General features: G+C 49.3%; 1 protein-coding gene across 1 annotated transcript; it reads right to left on the bottom strand.

Annotated features, from left to right (window-relative positions):
* Nucleotides 1–7,817: 7,817 nt before the first annotated feature.
* On the bottom strand, nucleotides 7,818–18,513 carry tmem170b (transmembrane protein 170B). The gene is made up of 3 exons (XM_030082178.1): nucleotides 18,094–18,513; nucleotides 12,417–12,587; nucleotides 7,818–10,684 (listed from the first exon to the last, which is right to left on the bottom strand). Exons 1-3 carry the CDS (start codon nucleotides 18,278–18,280, stop codon nucleotides 10,554–10,556), a joined length of 489 nt encoding a protein of 162 aa, XP_029938038.1. The 5' UTR covers nucleotides 18,281–18,513; the 3' UTR covers nucleotides 7,818–10,553.
* Nucleotides 18,514–19,159: the final 646 nt, after the last annotated feature.

The raw sequence follows: 19,159 nt of genomic DNA, 5'->3' as shown, positions 1-19,159 counted from the left end.
ATAGGATCAAGTTGGAAAAAATACAAAGAAAAACAGCAAAACAAACATTTTAACTGGAAACAGGAAGAGACTGAAGGTTTTAGAACTGATCCAGACGAGACGTCGCTCAAATCATCTCCACTCATCAGAAATGACACTAATAAATCAGAGTTGTACACATTTTTAGGACAGAATTGTATCTTTATTCATTATTTTATTATCTATTTACTGCAAACGCTTTACTTATTTATGACTTCACATTTATTTATTTACTTGATTATTCATTTGTTTATTTATTGGCAGTTAGTTATTTACAAATTTATGTTTTTTATTTATTTTCCCCATTTTATTTGTTCATTTATTTATTCGCAAATGTAATCCTTTATTTACACATTGCATTTTTTTAACTTACAGATTCACTGATTTTTCACATTTTTTTATTTATTCTATTTTTTTATTATTTCCACAGTTCTCTGTTCACTGATGCATTGAATTCTTTGCATATTTTCTTGTTTATTTACATCATTGAACTGTTTATTTACGCAGTCATTTGCACAGTTAATCTTGTTTTCAATGCGTTGTGGGCTGGGGGGGGCTCAGTGAAGTGTGACCCCCCCACCCCCCTCCGATGAATTAAACATGGCCGCCACGCACGGCGCCGCCCACGCCGCAGCTTATGTAACGTCAGCGACGCGTGGAGCAGCGTCGATGTGGAAGTATTTATATCCAGAACGGTGACTCATCCTCCCTGCTCTTTATTTTTACCCCACAATCTGAACACCCACCCACCCCGACACCCCCCCGTCTCCCAGAGGAGCAGGAGGAGGAGAAGAAGAAGAAGAAGTAGAAGAAGAAGAAGAAGAAGAAGAAGAGGACGCCCTTAGTTCGATGCTTCCTTCACTGTTGTTTCCATCCAACACTAGCTGCCATACTAAAAGTCTTAAAAACCTCCAATAATGAGAATAAAGCTGCTTTCAGGTCTTCACTGTGGGATTTTGAGCTCATGTCATGAGTGACTCAAAACACCAACTAGTGGCTCAAACTGGTACTGAAGGATGCTGTATTTACGCTTAAAGACCAATCCATGAAAAAGAACAGAAAAATGAAGAGATAGAAAGAAGGACAAACCGTCTCCGAAGAAGAAAGCAAGAGTGGAGATACAGAAAACACTGAGATGTTTGGAAAGCGGGGCTGTCAGCGGAAATTAATCATGATTAAATTATTCCAATCCATCCATCCATCTATCCATTTTCTGCTGTTTATCCGGGACCGGGAGTCAGGAAAACCCAGACTCTTCCTCCAGCTCATCCCGGAGGATCCTTGCGCTGCGTTCGCCGGTTGTTGTAGCACAAGGTCTCCAGCCTCGTATTGCGTTACATGTGTTATATTTTAAAAGTTCATACAAGAACTAATATATACCACAATAAAGACATTTTGTTTTCAAAATGTTGTTTTGTTTCTATTATATGAGCGTATAATTCAAAACTTAAAAAACAAACAAAAAAAAACATTCCCTAAATTTGGATGGGGGTCCATTTTCCATGGGGGGGGGGGGGGGGGGAATCTAAATTCCGCTGTGGAATCTGGATCCCGGGTCCATATTCCATACTACACCGTCTCCACGCCTTCCGTGGAGGAAGCAGAGGCTGAGGCCTCAGAGGTGGACTCGTCCATCGCCCAGGCTGAAGTCAGCGAGGGGGTGGGTCAGCGCCGGGGGGCGAGATTCGCCCCGGGCGCCTTCAGTCTCTGGATGTGCAGGACTGTCTTGGTTGACACGTCTCTGCAACATGGCGTGGCGGTCGGAGACAGAACCTCTGGCCTGGCAGACCCGGGTGCTGGTTCTTCTTTTGAAAAGGGGGACCGGAGGATGTGCTCACCTGTAGCCGGTCCTCTGACTGCAGGGCTTTACTCTGAAGTGGAGACGGAAACTGGACGATAAACAAGAGGTCCGCTTTACGAGTCAAAATGTCACGCTGTCAAAAAGGACTCTGACGACCACCCGAGTCCGTGTGTGTGTGTGTGTGTGTGTGTGTGTGTGTGTGTGTGTGTGTGTGTGTGTGTGTGTGTGTGTGTGTGTGTGTGTGCGTGCGTGTTCTTGTATTTCTATCCTTGTTGGGGCCAAATGTCCCCACAAGGATAGCAAAACGTGGAACGACGTGCCTTGTGGGGACCTTCTTCCGGTCCTAAGTAGGAGAAACAGTGTTTTCTTGACCATGTTGTTGTTACTGAAAAAAGTAAAAGTGCAAAAACATTTCTTTAGGGTTAGGCTGTGTTGTGGTGTGGGTTAGGGTTAGGGTCAGGGTCAGGGTTAGGGGCTAGAAAATGCATTATGTCAATGAGTGTCCTCACAAGGATAGAAATACAAACCGATGTGTGTGTGTGTGTGTGTGTGTGTGTGTGTGTGTGTGTGTGTGTGTGTGTGTGTGTGTGTGTGTGTGTGTGTGTGTGTGTGTGATGGCTCCATTCCTTCATTCTCTGAATTCATTTAAAAAGAAGAAACAACCCGAGCCTGAGGTCATATTAATAATAATAATAATAATAATCATAACAGTGGTTCTATACAGCACTTTTCTGGACACTCAAAGACTCTTTACACTGCATTCTTCATTCTCTCCATACTGGGTGGTGGTAACTGCTGTAGCCACAGCTGCCCTGGGGAGACTGACGGAAGTGAGGCTGCCAGTCTGCGCCATCGGCCCCTCCCACCACCAACCATTCACTCTCACTACTTTCATACTAGGCAAGGTGGGTGAACACAAGGACACAAGGACAGTTTTACGCCTGCGGGAGCGGGGATCGAACCGCCAACCTTCCGATTACAAGACACCCGCTCTACCATCTGAGCTACTGTTGCTCCACCCCCTGCTCCCTCTCAGCCAATCACCTGCAAACGCACACTGGGAGCGTTCAGGTAACCCGAAAGCCAGGGCCGGCGCGGGCTTCTCAGGCACCCTGGGCAAGCCCGACACGAGCGCCCCGTGGTAGTGTCGCGGAGAGTCGCACCGCGAGAGTTGGGGGGGGGGGGGGGGGGGGGGGGAACAGTCTGAGGGGCGCGAGCAAGCGAACCAAGCAGTGCGCTGTCCAAACGGCCGTCACAGCGCCTCACGGCCTCATCAAGCGCCCCCTATGGCTCGGCGCCCTGGGCAAGTGCCCCGGATGCCCAGCTGAATCGCCGGCCCTGCCGAAAGCGTAGGAAACCCCAAAACATCAGCAGAGATGTTAGAAGAAACCCTGGAAAACACCTGAGAGAAGCAGGAGGAGCAGAGCTCGCCGACGCTAATGCTAAGCTAAGCTAAGCTAAGCTAAGCTAGCGAACGAGCTGCGCACAGTGAAAAGAGGCTGTGGTCACTGATTTGGTGTCAGGAGAGCTACTCGCTGCTGAACGAGCCTCAGGAACACCGTTTGACTGTTTTTACGTCTCACATGGTTTAAATGGACAGAAACGGCCATGAGCCGCTTTCAAACCAAGAAGTTAGTTAGTCAGTTAGTTAATTCATTTATTGTCCACAGATTTGTCTTTGGTCACAAAAGAAAAAGAAAAAAAAAACAGCTCGAAGAACAGCGTCTTCTGGTTTCCAGCAAATTGAGCTTCAGATCATGAATCACTGTCGTATTTTATTCCCTGAATTTTGTTCAATAAACACAAAATAGGAAATCAGGAGAATTTCTGCACAAAAGTTCATAAAGTAAAATTCTTCCTTTGTGTTCATTTGATTCCAAATTAAGAGTCTCTGCTTAGAAAAGCTTCATGTTGTTATTGAAACTACCTTGAAATGCAAAATGAGCTCAGCAGACGTGTCCCGGCCGGCCCGGGTCCTGACTTGAGGTCCAGCAGTTCTCAGCACATCCAGGACTGGAGCGGCTCTCAGCCAATCAGAGGGCTCCAGCAGCTGGACATGCTGACTCACAGCGAAGAACTCAGAATCATCATTTTCATTCATTCACACCAGCACTGACCTCTGACCTCTGGTGAGGTCAGGTGGTCTCCTTCCTCCACACCTGGACTGGACACGGGAGCCTCCAAGGGCCAAAAACACTTTCTTCTTCTGTGAAGGAGGCTGAAATAATAACAGGCCACCGGTGCCCCTCAGGGTGGAGGCTGAGCGGGTGGATGAGGGGGGTCGGGGGGGGGGGGGGGGGGCTCTGGTGGATGAGCCCCTCCTGGGACGCAGCGCCAGGTAGACGGACACAGCTGCTGGGTCAACGCGCTGCACTGCTGCCCCCTGCTGGACGTAGCGGAGAATTACAGCTGAAGTGCGGACAACTTCATGGTCATGATAGTATAGTAATAATAATAATAATAATAATGATGATTTTAAAGTATTACTTCTTTTCTTCTACTGCAGTTTGCATTTAAACTAAAATCAATAAAATCTTAACATCGTCTTCTTGGTTCTCTTCCTCGTCATCCTCAGTCGGGGGGTTTCGCTGTTCCCTTCACGGTTCTCTTCTGTCGTCCTCTTCACCCTGTTCATGATGTTTTCCTCCATGTCTTCATTGTGGTTAACTTTAATGTCTCCTTTTCCCACTCTCAATCTACTTCTGGTCTTTACAAGTGTGTGTAGGAAACTTTAACATGGAAACTAAGTCCTCACTAATTATACTTTTAGTCGTTTAAATCATTTATTCTCTGAAAATGAACATTACAGAAGATTTGACGATCATGAGACGAAAGCGTGGTGAGATTTCTGGGTGTTTCTTGTCTCTGGTTCTGGTTTTCAGCAGATTAAACGTGTTCTTCCTGAAGCGTCAAGAGAAAGTCTTCTTCGGGGTTTTGGTCACAGCTGCTGCTGGACTCTGACTCATCCAGGAGAGAACGGCGACCGGCGACGAGCTTCAGCCGCTCCTCTGACGGCGAACTGAGTCTGGAGACCCAGCAGGAGGATCTGCTCCGTGTCTCAGCAGACCAGAGCCCGGTCCAGGTGGTCCAGATGGTCCAGACAGACCAGACAGACCAGACGGTTCAGGGGGTCCAGGTGGTCCTAATGGTCCAGACCCTCCAGACCCTCCAGACTGGGGCTGGTGTTGGAGCCGGCGCTCGCGGCCTGTTTGTCTGCCGTCTGTGTTTTTATATACTGTGCTTTACGAGCGCCGGAGTCCCGCCAGCGAACACAAAAGGCGCCTCCACAACGCGAAGTGACCCGCCGGGCCGCAGGACTCGGACCGCCGCCAGCCATTGTTGGAGCGGAGGTTTTCTTTTTGGAGAAAGTATGTGATCCTCCGGCTGCACTCGCTCTCAACTCCCGAGTATTTCCTGAGCAGGAAACAATAAGACAATAGAAGCAAGTGGCTCAATGGGGGGGGGGCTTCAGCACCCAATCAGACCACAGGCTCATCAGCATCAACTGAAGCCTCATTTACATGAAAACCTTTTTTTTTTTTTTACATTTTTCTTTCAGAAAGGTTTTGCCTTCAGACGGTAACGTTTACAAAACGATGCACGTTTCCATGGAAACGGCAGAACCGCTGTTCTTGGATTCGCTCCAAAGTGAGGACCGGAGCAGGTGGAGGACGTTTCCAGGTTCCTCGCCTCGTGTCTTCACTGAAATCTCCTTCTGAGGTTCCGGAGACGTTTTGTATTTCAGCTGCCACGGCTTCCCTCTCTCCCGCCCGCAACATGTCAAATCAGCGCCGCACCACGACGATCGGGAGGAATTGATCAGCCGAGGCCTCGTCTGATTGGTCGGGTGGTTTGTGTGCGTGTCCAGGCCTCAAATTAAATAAATCTAAAAAAACGAAATATCAATAAAATTTACAGAAATGATTCATGGGGCAGACTGGATCCTCGGTGGCGTAGCTGCGGCTGGAGCAGAGGTTGTTGATTTTGAAAGTCCACTTAAATATATTTGAACTTGTTGAGTCCAAACAGAAGCGGTGTCTGGTCTGCGCTCATCTGGCCGATTATCAGTGATTTCCAGGTTTAATGGAGCGATCGTGAGCGAGCCTGACGCGCTGACTGATGTTCGGCCGGCGCTTCGCGGTAATCTGGGGTCATTCAGGAGTGTAAACATCATTGTTCCTGCTGGACGATCCGTCAAACGCTCTCAGATAGCGGAGCCACATTCCCTGGCCTCTTATGAAACGCTTCCTGGCCTGGCGGCGGCCGCTGACCTCTTATCGGCCGCTCGCCGTCCCAGCGCTTATGAAACCTGCGGCCGGTAAAGAACAAAATAACAGAAAACAGGGTGATAACGGCTGCAGACCTTTGATTAAATTCCATCGGTTATTCTTAGCAGCTCGGCAGCGGCGTCCGGACTCGGAACCCCAGAAACACAGGAGGAAGCGGAGCGACGTCCAGAAGAAACGCAGAGGACGGGAACGGCAAGGCGCCAAATGTCACATCAGATCCCAGAACCAGCGACGACTGTGTGACGGAGCGACCGGAACAATGAGGAGGCATCGCCAAGCCCTAACCCCCCCACCCCCCCCACCCCAACCCAGCCAGTGGGAACAGCTGGCTTCCTGCAGCCTGGACGGGCTGGACGGTCGCAGTTCGAGACCACACTCCCGTCAGAACAAATCCACTTTAAAGATGAGTCCATGAAGAATGAATGAGACGAGCTGAGCTCCGCTAACCTGCGCTGAGCAAAGACACGACGGAGAACAATCACCGTCTCAAACGGAAAACTCGAGGTGGAACGTTTTGAAAATGCTGGAGCTCCGTGTAAACGACGAAGACGGATCTTTTCTCAGACGCTGTCCGATTTGATTTTTTTGTTAATTTCATTTAAAGATGCATGAAAAGGAACAAGAAAAAGATAAGACATTTAAATGAAAAAACAAACACTAAAATGGCACAAATCTGAACGACACAAGAACAAAAAGGAGCACAAGGAAGTAAAAAAACACACACACACTCCTCCCAAAGTCATGAATTTAACGTCGCTTCTTGAATAAAGTCAACATTTTCGACTACCGTCTGAATCACGCGTTTTATTTCTTCCAGATGATCAACACCGAGTCAGCCAAAGGAATGAAGAAAAGCTGTCTGGGTGATTTCATTTCAACCTGCTCAGTCCGGACTGCGGACATGCAGCGAGACGAAGGCTGAAACCGTCCGAAGGCTGCAGGAGAACGCAGGACCAGACAGGACGGCCGCCGTCTGCCAGCAGGAGACGACCCAGTCCACAGAGACAGACAGGCTGGACCGAGACAAAAATCACAAAACTGCAGCGAAATGAGAATAAACTAAAAAAAAACTGCATCAGTCCATCGTATGAACTGCTTATGAAGCAATAATATAATATAAGCTAGTTCAATTTAAACCGAGACGAGATCAGTTGTGTTAAACGGATTAAAAAGGACAAACTGGGATAAGTTAAGCTCGGACAGCGTGAAAATCAGCCATGATGCTGGAAAATAAGAGCCTCATGAAAAACTAACCGAAGATCCATTTGAATAAACTCAGACAAAATACAGATAGCTGGAACTAGAGGAGCGGACTTTAAGCCAGGATAACATATAAGCTAAGATTTAATTAACTCAAACTGTCAAAATTCACCATGTGAAAAACTATTAATGCTGTAACACCTCAGACCAGTACCTGGTCTCTCAGTCGAGGAGGTCTTGGTCTTGTCTCAGTCTCAGGGGAGGTGGTCTTGCTCTTGTCGTGGTCTGGTCTCAGGGGAGGTGGTCTTGCTCTTGTCGTGGTCTGGTCTCAGGGGAGGTGGTCTTGCTCTTGTCGTGGTCTGGTCTCGGGGGAGGTGGTCTTGCTCTTGTCGTGGTCTGGTCTCGGGGGAGGTGGTCTTGACTAGACCACGACCCTCAGGAACAGGAAGTCAGCAGCTGGAGGATTAATCAACGTTATCGGACAGAACAAATGAGACGTCGATCCTGAAAAAGGTTTTATTGGAACCCCGGTGGGGGACGTCCAGGCCCAGAGCGCGTAGAGAAATAGGCAGGAGTTATAAATATCAGCAGCTGGGCCGGTACAAAATTAAAAAAGGGACTATGGTACATTATCTACAAGGACCACTCGGGTCTGTACAGGGTCTCTGGTCGGACGGTCCGCTCAGTGGAACCTGATCCAGACGGCGTCTCACGACAGTGAAGGTTGCATTCACCGGTAATGTGGGGGGGGTTCAGGCGGGTTTCACACTCCTGGTGAAGCTCCACACTTCGGCATCGAACACAGTTCCGTCACACTGCGGCTCCCTCAGATCGTTCCGGACCGCGCATAAACACTACAGTGAAGACGAACGCTGGTGGCCACGCCCACTTCCTCCGACACACAGAACCTTCCAGCAGAAGGCATTTCCACAGGTTCTACAAACCTTCAGGTCACACAGCAGACTCCTCTTCCTCATCCTCTTCCTCATAGGAAGGCCGGAGTCGTCACACACCTCCAGCTCCGCTCCGAGTTCTACAAACACTCCGTCGTTGCAGGACTTTGCGAGAGGCGAGAAGCCGCATTGCTTTCAAACTTTCAACACTTTAGCAAACTGATTAGTTAGTCGGTCTGAATGAGAACTCACAGCTGAGAAGCCTTTTTGTTTCGTTTGTAAAATCTGCAGTAAAAACTTGAGCGTGCGGATGAAATGATTTGGCCCACAGACGGACTCACTCAGACGAGGAGCCACGTTCTTGTGAGACACGGCTGAAGGTCGAGCATTCAGGCATTTGTTGACCCTCCTGAGCGCCCAGACAGGCGAGACGGCCGCGAGCAGCTCCCATCCAGAGGTCCACTGACTGGAGCGCCGGCCAGGGTTCAGACAGTGTCTCATTCTGGTTTTCTTGAAGGTGCAGGTCTGATTTAAAAGACCTCAGAGGAGGGGAGACCACTGGGTGACCTCTGGAGACCCCAGGAGGGGCCCCAGACCCCAGAGTGAGAAACCCTGGTGTGAGACGTCACTGAGGCCCCCGTTACACCATCCTAGTGTATTTTGAATTTGGTGTCAATATTTTCAAATTCAGTGTTTTGGGGGTTTTAAACATACAAAGTCCTGACAGAAACGTGTTTTATATCGATATCAGTGAATATGGGCTACATTCATATCAGATATGGGTCAAAACCGTCGCCATGCGGTGCATTTTAACGGAAATCGAGGTGAAAACGGGGCCACGGTGAACGGCCGTGACGACTTCCGTCACATTTAAGGCGACACCGCTGCTTAAAAATCAGCTTTTGATTCAGTGACGTGTTGAGAGATAATAGTGAAATAATTAATTAAAGCATGTGACGGATTATTTCTCTGTTGCTGAAATGCTTCGATCAACCATTCAGACATTTGTGCAAGATTAAGCAACAGAAGCTTTCGGTTTTCATAAAGGAGGAAAAGTTTAGTTCTGATTGCTAATATTAGATTTCCACTTTATGGAAATAAAGTACAAATGTTGCTGGATTGAAAAGGGAATATAAACTGTTTCTGTTGCTCAGAAGCATCGTTACAAAGAAAAACGCCTCAACACACTTTTCTCAGTATTTCATCTGATTGCCTGATCTCACTCACCACTGACATTCTGCCGCCTCCTCTTTTTCAGAGCAATGGCGCCCCCTGGTGTGCAGCGCTGGAACTGACTCCGTTACATAATTACATTTGGAGGCTGGAAACCTGTGAATCGCGTCGTTTTCACTCAGATTCAGATCAGATGTTTGTGCAAATGTCACGAGATCAGAGTGAAGCTACAAGAATCCTGCAGTGGGATCCACCGCACGGCGGAGAGGCGCACATAAAGCCAGAAATCACTGGGACTTGGGCGCTTCAGCCTGAATTTGCTCATTTGGGAGGAATGTCCGATGAGAAACGCTCAGTGGATTTCAGCACATTCTTCACGGAAGTCCCTTCCTTTCCTTTGCAGGACGCTGCGACTGAAACAAGGCAGATTAAAAAGGTGCAAAATGAACAAACTGCCGAGCGGAGGAAAGGGAAGAGGAATTAGAAGGTCGGATCATCCCTGCGATGAAGGTTCAACTCCAGGGAGACTGAACGACCCCGTTCACACCACCACCGCTCCCACGGCGGAACTCTTTGAACGAAACTGCGCTCCTGTTCCTGGATCCTGCTGCAGGAACTCAATCTTCTGCACATGCTCAGCAGGTGGACCATAACAACGTTCTTTCTGTCCGTACGAATGTGTTCATGAGGCACGCCGTGCTAACAACACCGTTTTCACCGTTTCCATGGGAACAGACATCATCTTCACAGCAAACGTGACACTTTTCTGATCGCAGATCGATGTTTTGACGTGAACCGATGTGGTGTGAAGGGGCTCTGGCGCTGGTTCTCCTCCCCAGCGAGCGTCTTCCCGATGGACGCTGCTCGGAGGCCAAGCGGCTGACTCATGCTTGACTTACGGAGTTATGAGTTCCTGCTCGGACCCGTCAGCAGGCGGCTGGTGGGGGTGGAGGGTCCGGGTCAGGGACCCCCGCTTCACGGTTCAGGACTGATGTACCTGAACCTGTCCAGAAGCCGCTGGGAGTCTGGCGGGAACACGAAGAAGCTTTTGGCACTAGGAAGTGGTGAACACCTCGGCCTGACGGCGGCGGCAGCAGCAGCGTGGAGGCAGCAGGGGGCGCTCCGCCCTCCGCCCTGCGCCCCGCGGCGGTCCGGAGCGTCTCGGGTCCCAGACTTCCGTCACAGCGTGGCCAGGATGCGTGAGAAGGAGATGAGGACGGACAGGGCGGTCTGCCCCACCCCGAACACCAGCGCCTGCAGCGGCGCCATGTCCTTCCCCGCCACGCGGTAAACGCCGGCCACCGCCGCGCCTGAGGGAGGAGGCACACACACACACACAGCCGGGTTAACACACACACAGAGCAGCCTGTCACGGCCTGTCACCGTTACAGCCGAGCTCGGAGGAGACGAGAACCGGCGTCGCCATCGTCTTCTCAAACCGAAGCTTTTTCTGCAAATATTCTACAAAGTCGTCATGCAATAAAAGACTCGGTAACACTTTACTGGAAGCACCTGGTATAACACATTATAAGTAGTTATAAACACTCATAAATGATCACAATGCTTTATAACCGCTATACAGCATGGGGTCAGGCTTAGGGTCAGGGTTAGGGGGTCAGGGTTCGGTCCTGGCAATGTGATCATTTATGAGTGTTTATAACTATAGCCGCATGTGCTATAATGGCGTTATAATGCTTTATAAATGTTCTTATAATGTGTTATACAGGGGGGCTTCAAGTAAAGTGTTACCAAACACTGTGCAGCGACAGGCGGTGAACAGTTTAACCCCCAAAACGCTTCAGGAGTTCACATCATGGTGCTGAACTCCTGAACGGCGTCTGGCTCGCTCCTCAGATTCGCTCTAAGCCGCTCCAGGTTCTCCTGACACCAGCTGAAGAGCTGCGCTTCACTTCCAGCTGCTTCCACAGACGGACGTGAATCGCTCCGTGTTTACTGCACACCCTCGTGAGAACGGACATTCGCACGCTGCTCGCTCCAGATCTGGTCAACATTTCTTAAGATTCACACAACTCGCTCGACTCGCTGCTCTCAGGATTCGCTCGTCAGTCCTGTGAGATCTGCAGATCAGCTCAACCGAGCCTCGTCCAGACGCAATAATCACGTCACGCTCGCTCGGGACTCGCTGAAGAATCACAAGATGCTGCTCGGAGATTTTCTCGACATTCATGAGACGCTCGGTTGAGATTCAGGGAAGTTTTTCACGATAATCACGAGACATTCGCATGGTACTCCCCGAGGAAGGGCAGGACGCTCGCCTCGGATCTGATCACTGATTGTCGATTTGAGCCTTATTTACAGAAAGACTGAGTGGAGAGCCGTCATAAAGGCCTAGCTGGTTTTTTTCCTCGCTTCCTGACAGCACAGGGTGTAATCACATTTCCTGCAGAGGCAGAAAGACTGAGGTATTAAACCAAGTCTCAGACAGATAAGCTGGAAGCTTCCTGAGCCCCATAAACAAAGAAGGAAGTAAACAAAGCAGCCGATTAGTCGGAATGGCTTCCTCTTCTCTGCCAGCTTCAGTCTCTACCCGAGCGAGGAGGAGGAGGAGGAAGAGGAGGAGGAGGAGGAGGAGGAGGAAGAAGAGGAGGAGGAGGAGGAGGAGGAAGAAGAGGAGGAGGAGGAGGAAGAGGAGGAGGAGGAGGAGGAGGAAGAAGAGGAGGAGGAGGAGGAGGAGGAGGAGGAGGAGGAGGAGGAGGAAGAGGAAGAGGAAGAGGAGGAGGAGGAGGAGGAGGAGGAGGAGGAGGAGGAGGAGGAAGAGGAGGAGGAAGAGGAGGAGGAGGAGGAGGAAGAAGAGGAGGAGGAGGAGGAAGAGGAGGAGGAGGAGGAGGAGGAAGAAGAGGAGGAGGAGGAGGAGGAGGAGGAGGAGGAGGAGGAGGAGGAGGAGGAGGAGGAGGAAGAGGAAGAGGAAGAGGAGGAGGAGGAGGAGGAGGAGGAGGAGGAGGAGGAGGAGGAGGAGGAGGAGGAAGAGGAGGAGGAGGAAGAGGAAGAGGAGGAGGAGGAGGAGGCGGCGGCCGGACTTACTGGTGATGACGCCTCCGGACAGGGAGGCCAGGAAGCCCACGCTGACCAGCACCAGGGTGATGAGGCGCCCCCACTTGTGGCGCTGCAGCATGACGAGCATGAGCAGGGCGGCGGCCCCGTGGACGAAGAGCGAGGAGAAGAGGCACCACAGGAACACCCAGTACCACATCTCTGAGGAGGAGGAGGACCGGCGTCACACAGCGACACACACACACACACACAATCTGCTCAGAAAACACTCCACAGCAGGGCTGGGCGATATAGTCAAAAAACTAAATCTCGATTTTTTTTTTCTTGAAATCCGATGAACGATTTTGATCGATTTTTTTCTGAGTAACGAAACACAATTACACATTTTTCCAAAAATAGGATCTTTTACTGAATGCCAAAATGTCAGCATTTACCTGTGTAGGCAATGTAGTTATTTACAGAGGTAATTTTGACAAGAACACTTGCATGGGCACTGAACTGAAATAAATAAGTGAAAGGAAAATGGGAGAAAAAAACTATTTATAAAAAAAAAATCCCACAGATCAAATTTAAATGGGTTCAAATCCCACACAGATCAAAGTTAAGCGCCGACAAAACACGCGGTTTAAGTTTCATTTTCACTGTTATCATATTTGCACTCTTTATTTCATTTTGTGCCTTACATCAGCCTTTTCCTTTTTGTTTTTCTAATAATTTGGCCGAGTGCATTACAGCAGAAGATGAGGAACGGACCGTGTTTCACCGTTCAAGGAGTCATATTATGCTATTTTTCAGTCAGGTCATATAGGTCACGGACGCCCAAAAACATAGTATATAAGTTTGTTTGCCCCAAATTCGTCCTCTGTTCGGAGATTGAGGGTCTAAAAAGTGGCTCTGAGGAGCCTTCTTCAGAACAGCCTGTTTTTGACAGCCTATTTTCCGTGATGAACTTGAACGCATCTGGCCACGCCCACCTCGTAAATTCACTGTCGTTAAGAAAGCACCGCTGGGCTCCGGAGCTTCGCAGCGTCCCGGCGAGGAGAGGAGCGGCCCAGCGTCTCCGCCGGCTTCGGGACCAGCCTCCGTGGAGCAGCTCCGGGCCGTTTACCCAATCGGCCCCAACTCGGCCCTGGAAGTCAGACGCCCGGGCGCCGTCACAGCCGCGGCCGACTCAAAGTGCCTCTCCGCTGGGGAGAGGAGCTCCGCTACGCTCCCATCGAGCTAACTGTGGCTAAGTTAGCAAAAACTGTCAGCTGGTCAGCTGACCCACCTGAAGACGGGGGAGGAGCTGACTTTATGAAAACACTGGTGATGGATGAGAAAATACAGCCGAAATGAGCGACCTGTCCGGGGGCGGCCAGAGGCTGGATCCTCTTCCGGGGGGGGGGGGGGTTCCTCTTCATGACGTCAGAAAGAGGAAGATTTCAGAACCGCGTGTTTGAGTGTATATTTTCTTAAAAGTGGAGCCACAATTGAGGGAGGTGACTGAATGTTTCACTGCTGGGGGATCATACAGAGGCTCTGGGAGGTAAGATGACTGTAAAGACACTTTTTTAAAGTGAATTTTGCATAACATGACCCCTTTAAAAGCGCCGCGGTGTGGGATTCTCGTGGCGCCAGGAGAGATCCGATCGGCGGGGAGAGCGTGAATTCTCTGTCCCCGGCTGGGGACTCCTCTCCAACTCTTCTCATTTGTAAGAGAATGTTGACAGTAGTCTGTGGTACAGCGCCAGTCCTCCTGGTGGCGACTGTGTGTATTACACGCAGCCGGTAAAAATGGCGGAGGGACAGAAAAAATTAAACTCGATGTTACGATTTATCATTTTTCACATTGATTGAAAATATAAAATCAAATTAATCAAATTAATTCGATATATCGCCCAGCCCTACTCCACAGAAATACACCACAGACTAAAATATCTGCGACGCCCCGGCATGGGGTCCAGTACTGTCCGGAGGACTCATCTGTCCAGGGTCCAGGGGCGGTTCTGTCTCCTGACTGGCAGATTCATCATTAAAAGCTGAATTATACTTTCTGCACAGACGAGACGCCGTAAAACACTGTAAATAACATATCATGGGAAAAACAAGCCCGCTAGCTTAATGCTAACTTCTATGGGAAAACCCATTGACATGCTAACAGTTAGCATAACAGTGGCAGAACTTGCTGGAATAAATTAAACTCGGCAACATTTCACTCACTCAATACAAAATACAAAACACTGATTATTGTTTCATTATGCTATTAGTTGTTTCCGTTATGCTGTGATTATTACCGCTAATCATTCAAATTATTTGTAAGCAGGTATTTTAAGTTGATCACTCGGGCAAAGTGAAGGTGAGGGACTGGATAGGTTTCGACTTCCTCCCACTCCATTTCTTTTAAACATGGATAAAGGACAAACTAGTCTTGATTCTCTCGTTTTTGATTTGTTGTTCGGTGTTTGTGTTTTCGTCTTTAGCCTATTGGATCGATACGGTACCGATTCACAAATGTACAAAAAAATATATTGATTAAAAAAAATGTATTTTGATCGATAATGATCATTTTTATCGGCCAGCCCTAGAATGACCTGGATCCCTGGATCTACAAAGTTATTTGGTTTTCACTGAATAAAGGCTTGGACAAAGTAGTGGTTTAAATTGGGGGGGGGGCTAAAAACCAGGTCTTTGTATGGTCGTGCCTCAGATCCTGTAAAGGCCCTCAGGTGAGGAGATGAAGACGAGGAAGACGAGCAGAAAACCTCCAGCAGCCACCGAGAGATACAACTGTTCTACTCCTGGTTTGTAGAAGTGAAACTTCCACATGATGCATCTCAAACAGGAAACCCACTGGTTGTGGCCCCTCCTGAGGCCTGGGGGGGGGGGGGGGGGCAGAGGGGCCAGGAGGGTCCAGAGGAGCCGGAGGGGCCAGGGCAGCAGACTCAGACTCGTCCTCGCTCCGTCTGCCCCGCTCCACTGTCCCAGGAGGTGGTTCTGCGCCTGCCGCTGTGCCACTGAGCAGTGGCCTGGACCGCGGAGCGGCTCCAGGCGCCGCGCTCACCCAGCTCACCGCCGCCGCGGACTTCCTGCTGACTCGGCGCTTCGACTACCTCTTTCTGCTTCCGCCTCGACACGTTTCCCAACAGCAGAAGTCAGCTGTGCCATCATAAAACCTTCTTCTGTTCCTTTACACCAGGGGTGTCAAACATGAGGTCCGTGGGTCACAACCGGCCCGCAAGGGGCTCCGGTCCGGCCCACCACTCCGCCAAGCTAATGATGAACATTTCAGAGAGAACACTGGTGGTTTTTAACACTTCAGCACAGCAGACGCATCATGGCTGCACTTTGCTGGCTCAGGCTCTCAGGGTTTTCGCCGCCGCCGCTCTGAAGTGTGAATCTGCAGACGTCTCGCTGCGTGGGGGCTCGAACAGCGTGGTTTTGTGGCGAATGCTGCTGCGGAAGTTCAGCATTTCTGCAGAGGAAATGATAAAACGCGCGACTGACCTTGGTTCGACCTTCCTGACAACAGCAAAACAAAGTGAACCTTCGTGTGATTCTGAGGGTCTTTTTCTTTGACGGCTCCCTTTGGACGCCTGAGGTCGCTTAAGCCAACTGCTCCGCTGCCGCGGCACATCCGCAAAAAAAGAAGAAAAAATCCACGCATTTCTATTGCAGACTTCATGAAAAGGATGTACCCGCTGTTTGAAATCGAGAGCAACTCACATGAGAAAGTCTTCAGTGTCAGATGAACTTACGAGGCTAAGCTAACTTTAGCTGGATCAGCCGATCGGTGAGGAGTGAGGAATTCCAGAGCCGGTTCACTCTGGAGCGACGGCATCAGCCAAGAGCTCCGGTACAACAGCACCATGGGAAATCATTCAGCGACAACCGCAGGAAGCAAGACGGGATTCACACCATGAGATCCCTCCAAATACTCAACGAACACAAAAAAGTATCGAGTAACGCTGTAGTCAAGACGACCGAACCCAAGACCAAATAAGACCCGGACCAGAGCAACCCAGACAGGACCAGAACCCAGAACGGCCCAGGACTGAAAGAAGATCACAACCAAGATAGGACCAGGACCAGAGGCACCCAGGACCGAGACAAGACCAGAACCAGAGCGACCCAGGACCGAGACAGGACCAGGACCGAGACAGGACCAGAACTAGAGCGACCCAGGACCGAGACAGGACCGATACTGAAAACATCTGGACACCAGGACCAGTCTCAAGTACAAAGTGACAACTCTTAACAAGAGCAGATTAAAAATACTTCATTTTGAAGAGGAGAGGAGACTAATTTCATGATAAACACATGAAAACAACAGCAAATGCTAATGCTGATGCTGATGCTGATGCTGATGCTGATGCTGATGTGAAGAAGATGAGATCGTTCCTAAACGGGACCCTCTAGTGTTACTGGTTGAGATCTGACACTGGACCAGAACGTTTCTGAAGGGCATGAAAACAACAGATCTGAACTTTACTGTCAGTCTGATCACCGGCAGACGTTCCTGCTCATCGTAACGGTTCCTGCAGCGTTTTGGTTTTCTAAAGATGTCAGACATCATTGTGATGAGCAGTCCTTGTCTTGTCATTCAGATAATAAAGAAACGGATCTGATCCTCATGAGCCTCGTCAGAGGTCCAGAGCCGTGAAGTCCTCCCAGTCAGCAGATCTGCTTGTTCCTCTTTTCATGACTTTCATCAGAACGTACATGGGAAGGAAACAGAAAAGCCTCCATCAGAAAGAACTCGATGGTAGATCAGTCATTTCCTCACTAATTCATTCAGAGACTCAAAACACCAAAGTGAAGGTTGTGAAGTTACAGGTTTTGGTTAAAGTCCAGGTTTCCTAAAGTTTCCAATGAAAAAATAAGTTCCACCCCGGTTATAAGTTCAATTTCTAAGTCTGGAGACACACACTAAAGAAAAACACCTCAGACTGAAAAAATGAGTTAATTTCGACTCAATTCTTCCACTTCCTGTCTTTTAAATGAAAGCTAATTTCCCCAAAGGAAGAAAAAAAATCTGTGGTCCTGCTTTTATGACAGATCGCACCCAGATTATTTTTACACTGCTTATTTCGACAGCTACAGAAAAAGATTGTGTGAGTCTGCACGGCAGAAAAGAGGCTGATCTCCACGCCGTCTCCTGCTTTCATCGCAAACTCAGGCTGGTTTTCGTTTTTCTTCTCATCACTACATTCATCTGCAGGGAAACAACATCATTCAGTGAAAACGATATAATCTGCAATGGATGACAGTCTCTGGGAGACTGGGTTTTGGTACCTGTACTCAGTGGGCGGGGCCTCGGTTCCCTCTGATTGGTCAAATTTTACATATGATTTATGCCAGTTTCTCTATATTATCACAATGTTTCATTTGATCCTGTTTTTGTGTATATTTGATTTAAATAGTGTGAAATAAAAGGTGAGAAAGGCTGCAAAGCTACAATAAGTGACACGAGGATCTCTTCCTTCTTTAATTTAGCATTTCGTTTCTTTCTTTGCAGACTTTGAGGCGATGAGTCTGTGAACCTGAACACAGGTGACCCCCTGCTGGAGAGCACCCCGCCCCCCCGCGGAGGGCGGAGTGAGGCCGGGATGCTGGAGGCTGAGCCGGTCCGGAGGCAGCGTGCGGCGGCTCGGGCTGCCTCTGGACCGGCTGCCGCTCCCCCCTCCTCCGCCTCCCCCTCCGCCTCCTCCCGCTCCGCTCCGCATACCTGTGAAGTGCTGCAGCGACGTGCCCTGCACCCAGAGGCTCAGCACCTGCTGCACGGACAGATTAACGGAATAATCCCTGGCGGTGCTCATGGTTCGGCCGCCGCCTCCTCCGCCGCCGCCGCCGCCGCTCCCCCGGTTCGCAGCCCTCTTTACGGTGTCGCTGTACTTGGCTCCGGACGAAGGCATGGAGGAGACCGGGGGGGGCAACGGGATGCTGCGAGGCGGCTCTCCCCGGCGCGGCTCGCCTCTACCGGGGCCGCTGCCTCGGCTTGACGTCCGTCTCCGCTCCGCTGGCTGGTCGCTGCATCCTGGGCGCTGGAGTCGGTGGCGGCTGAGCGGAGGCCATGACGGGACGGCAGCGGGAGCGGGCAGGGGCTCGCGGGCTCGCGGGCGGGCGGGCGGCGCGCGGCGCGTCCTACATCGGCTGGCCGCGTGACGTCACTCTTAAAGGGCCAGCAGCACCTTCCTCACTGCGGCTGCGCGAGGTTCAGACTGCGCACGGTTTTTTTTTGCAAAACGACGCCTTTTGCGCAGAAGAATTGAGTTAAATAAATAATTTTTTTTTAAAAAAACCCACTGATATTACTTTTTTTTTCAATCTAAAACCTTTCGATATATTTTATCATGTTTTTAGCTTTGGTGTCCGTTTTTAAACGGCCAGCAGCATCTTTCTTTAATGTCTTACTAGTTGTGCACAATTCTTTGAGTAAAGGCATAAAAATGTGTGTAAGATAATGTTGATTCTTTTTTACATTTATATAGAATTTATCACATTTTTAGCTGTAATAGCTTCTAAATAACTTTTTTCAAGGATTTTCTTGATATTGTCATTTTGTGAATCTTGACTATTTTAGGCGCTTTAGCTGTTTACAGGTAAACACCTAGCAGCCGGAAATCATAATGTTTAAGGGATTTTTATCTATACTAGCATTTTCTTTGTCATTGTTACATTTTTTCTTAATTGTTCTGTTTTTATCTTTTGTATTTCTTTTCCTGCTTTTATCTATTATTCTTTTCTCTTTTCCAATGTTCCTGCTTTTTTTAATTTTTTTTTTCCTGAAATAA

Source organism: Salarias fasciatus, chromosome 22, assembly GCF_902148845.1.
Source record: "Salarias fasciatus chromosome 22, fSalaFa1.1, whole genome shotgun sequence".
Lineage (NCBI taxonomy): Eukaryota > Metazoa > Chordata > Actinopteri > Blenniiformes > Blenniidae > Salarias > Salarias fasciatus.
Note: the sequence above shows the minus strand (reverse complement) of the source record. Positions and strands in the feature narration are given on the sequence as shown.

Coding starts and splice junctions, on each gene's coding strand:
- tmem170b (XM_030082178.1), bottom strand. CDS start 18,280: ATGCCTTCGTCCGGAGCCAAGTACAGCGACACCGTAAAGAGGGCTGCG. Junction 12,588..18,093: donor GTCGCTGCAGCACTTCACAG/GTATGCGGAGCG, acceptor CCTCCTCCTCAG/AGATGTGGTACTGGGTGTTC. Junction 10,685..12,416: donor GTCCGGAGGCGTCATCACCA/GTAAGTCCGGCC, acceptor CTCCTCCCTCAG/GCGCGGCGGTGGCCGGCGTT.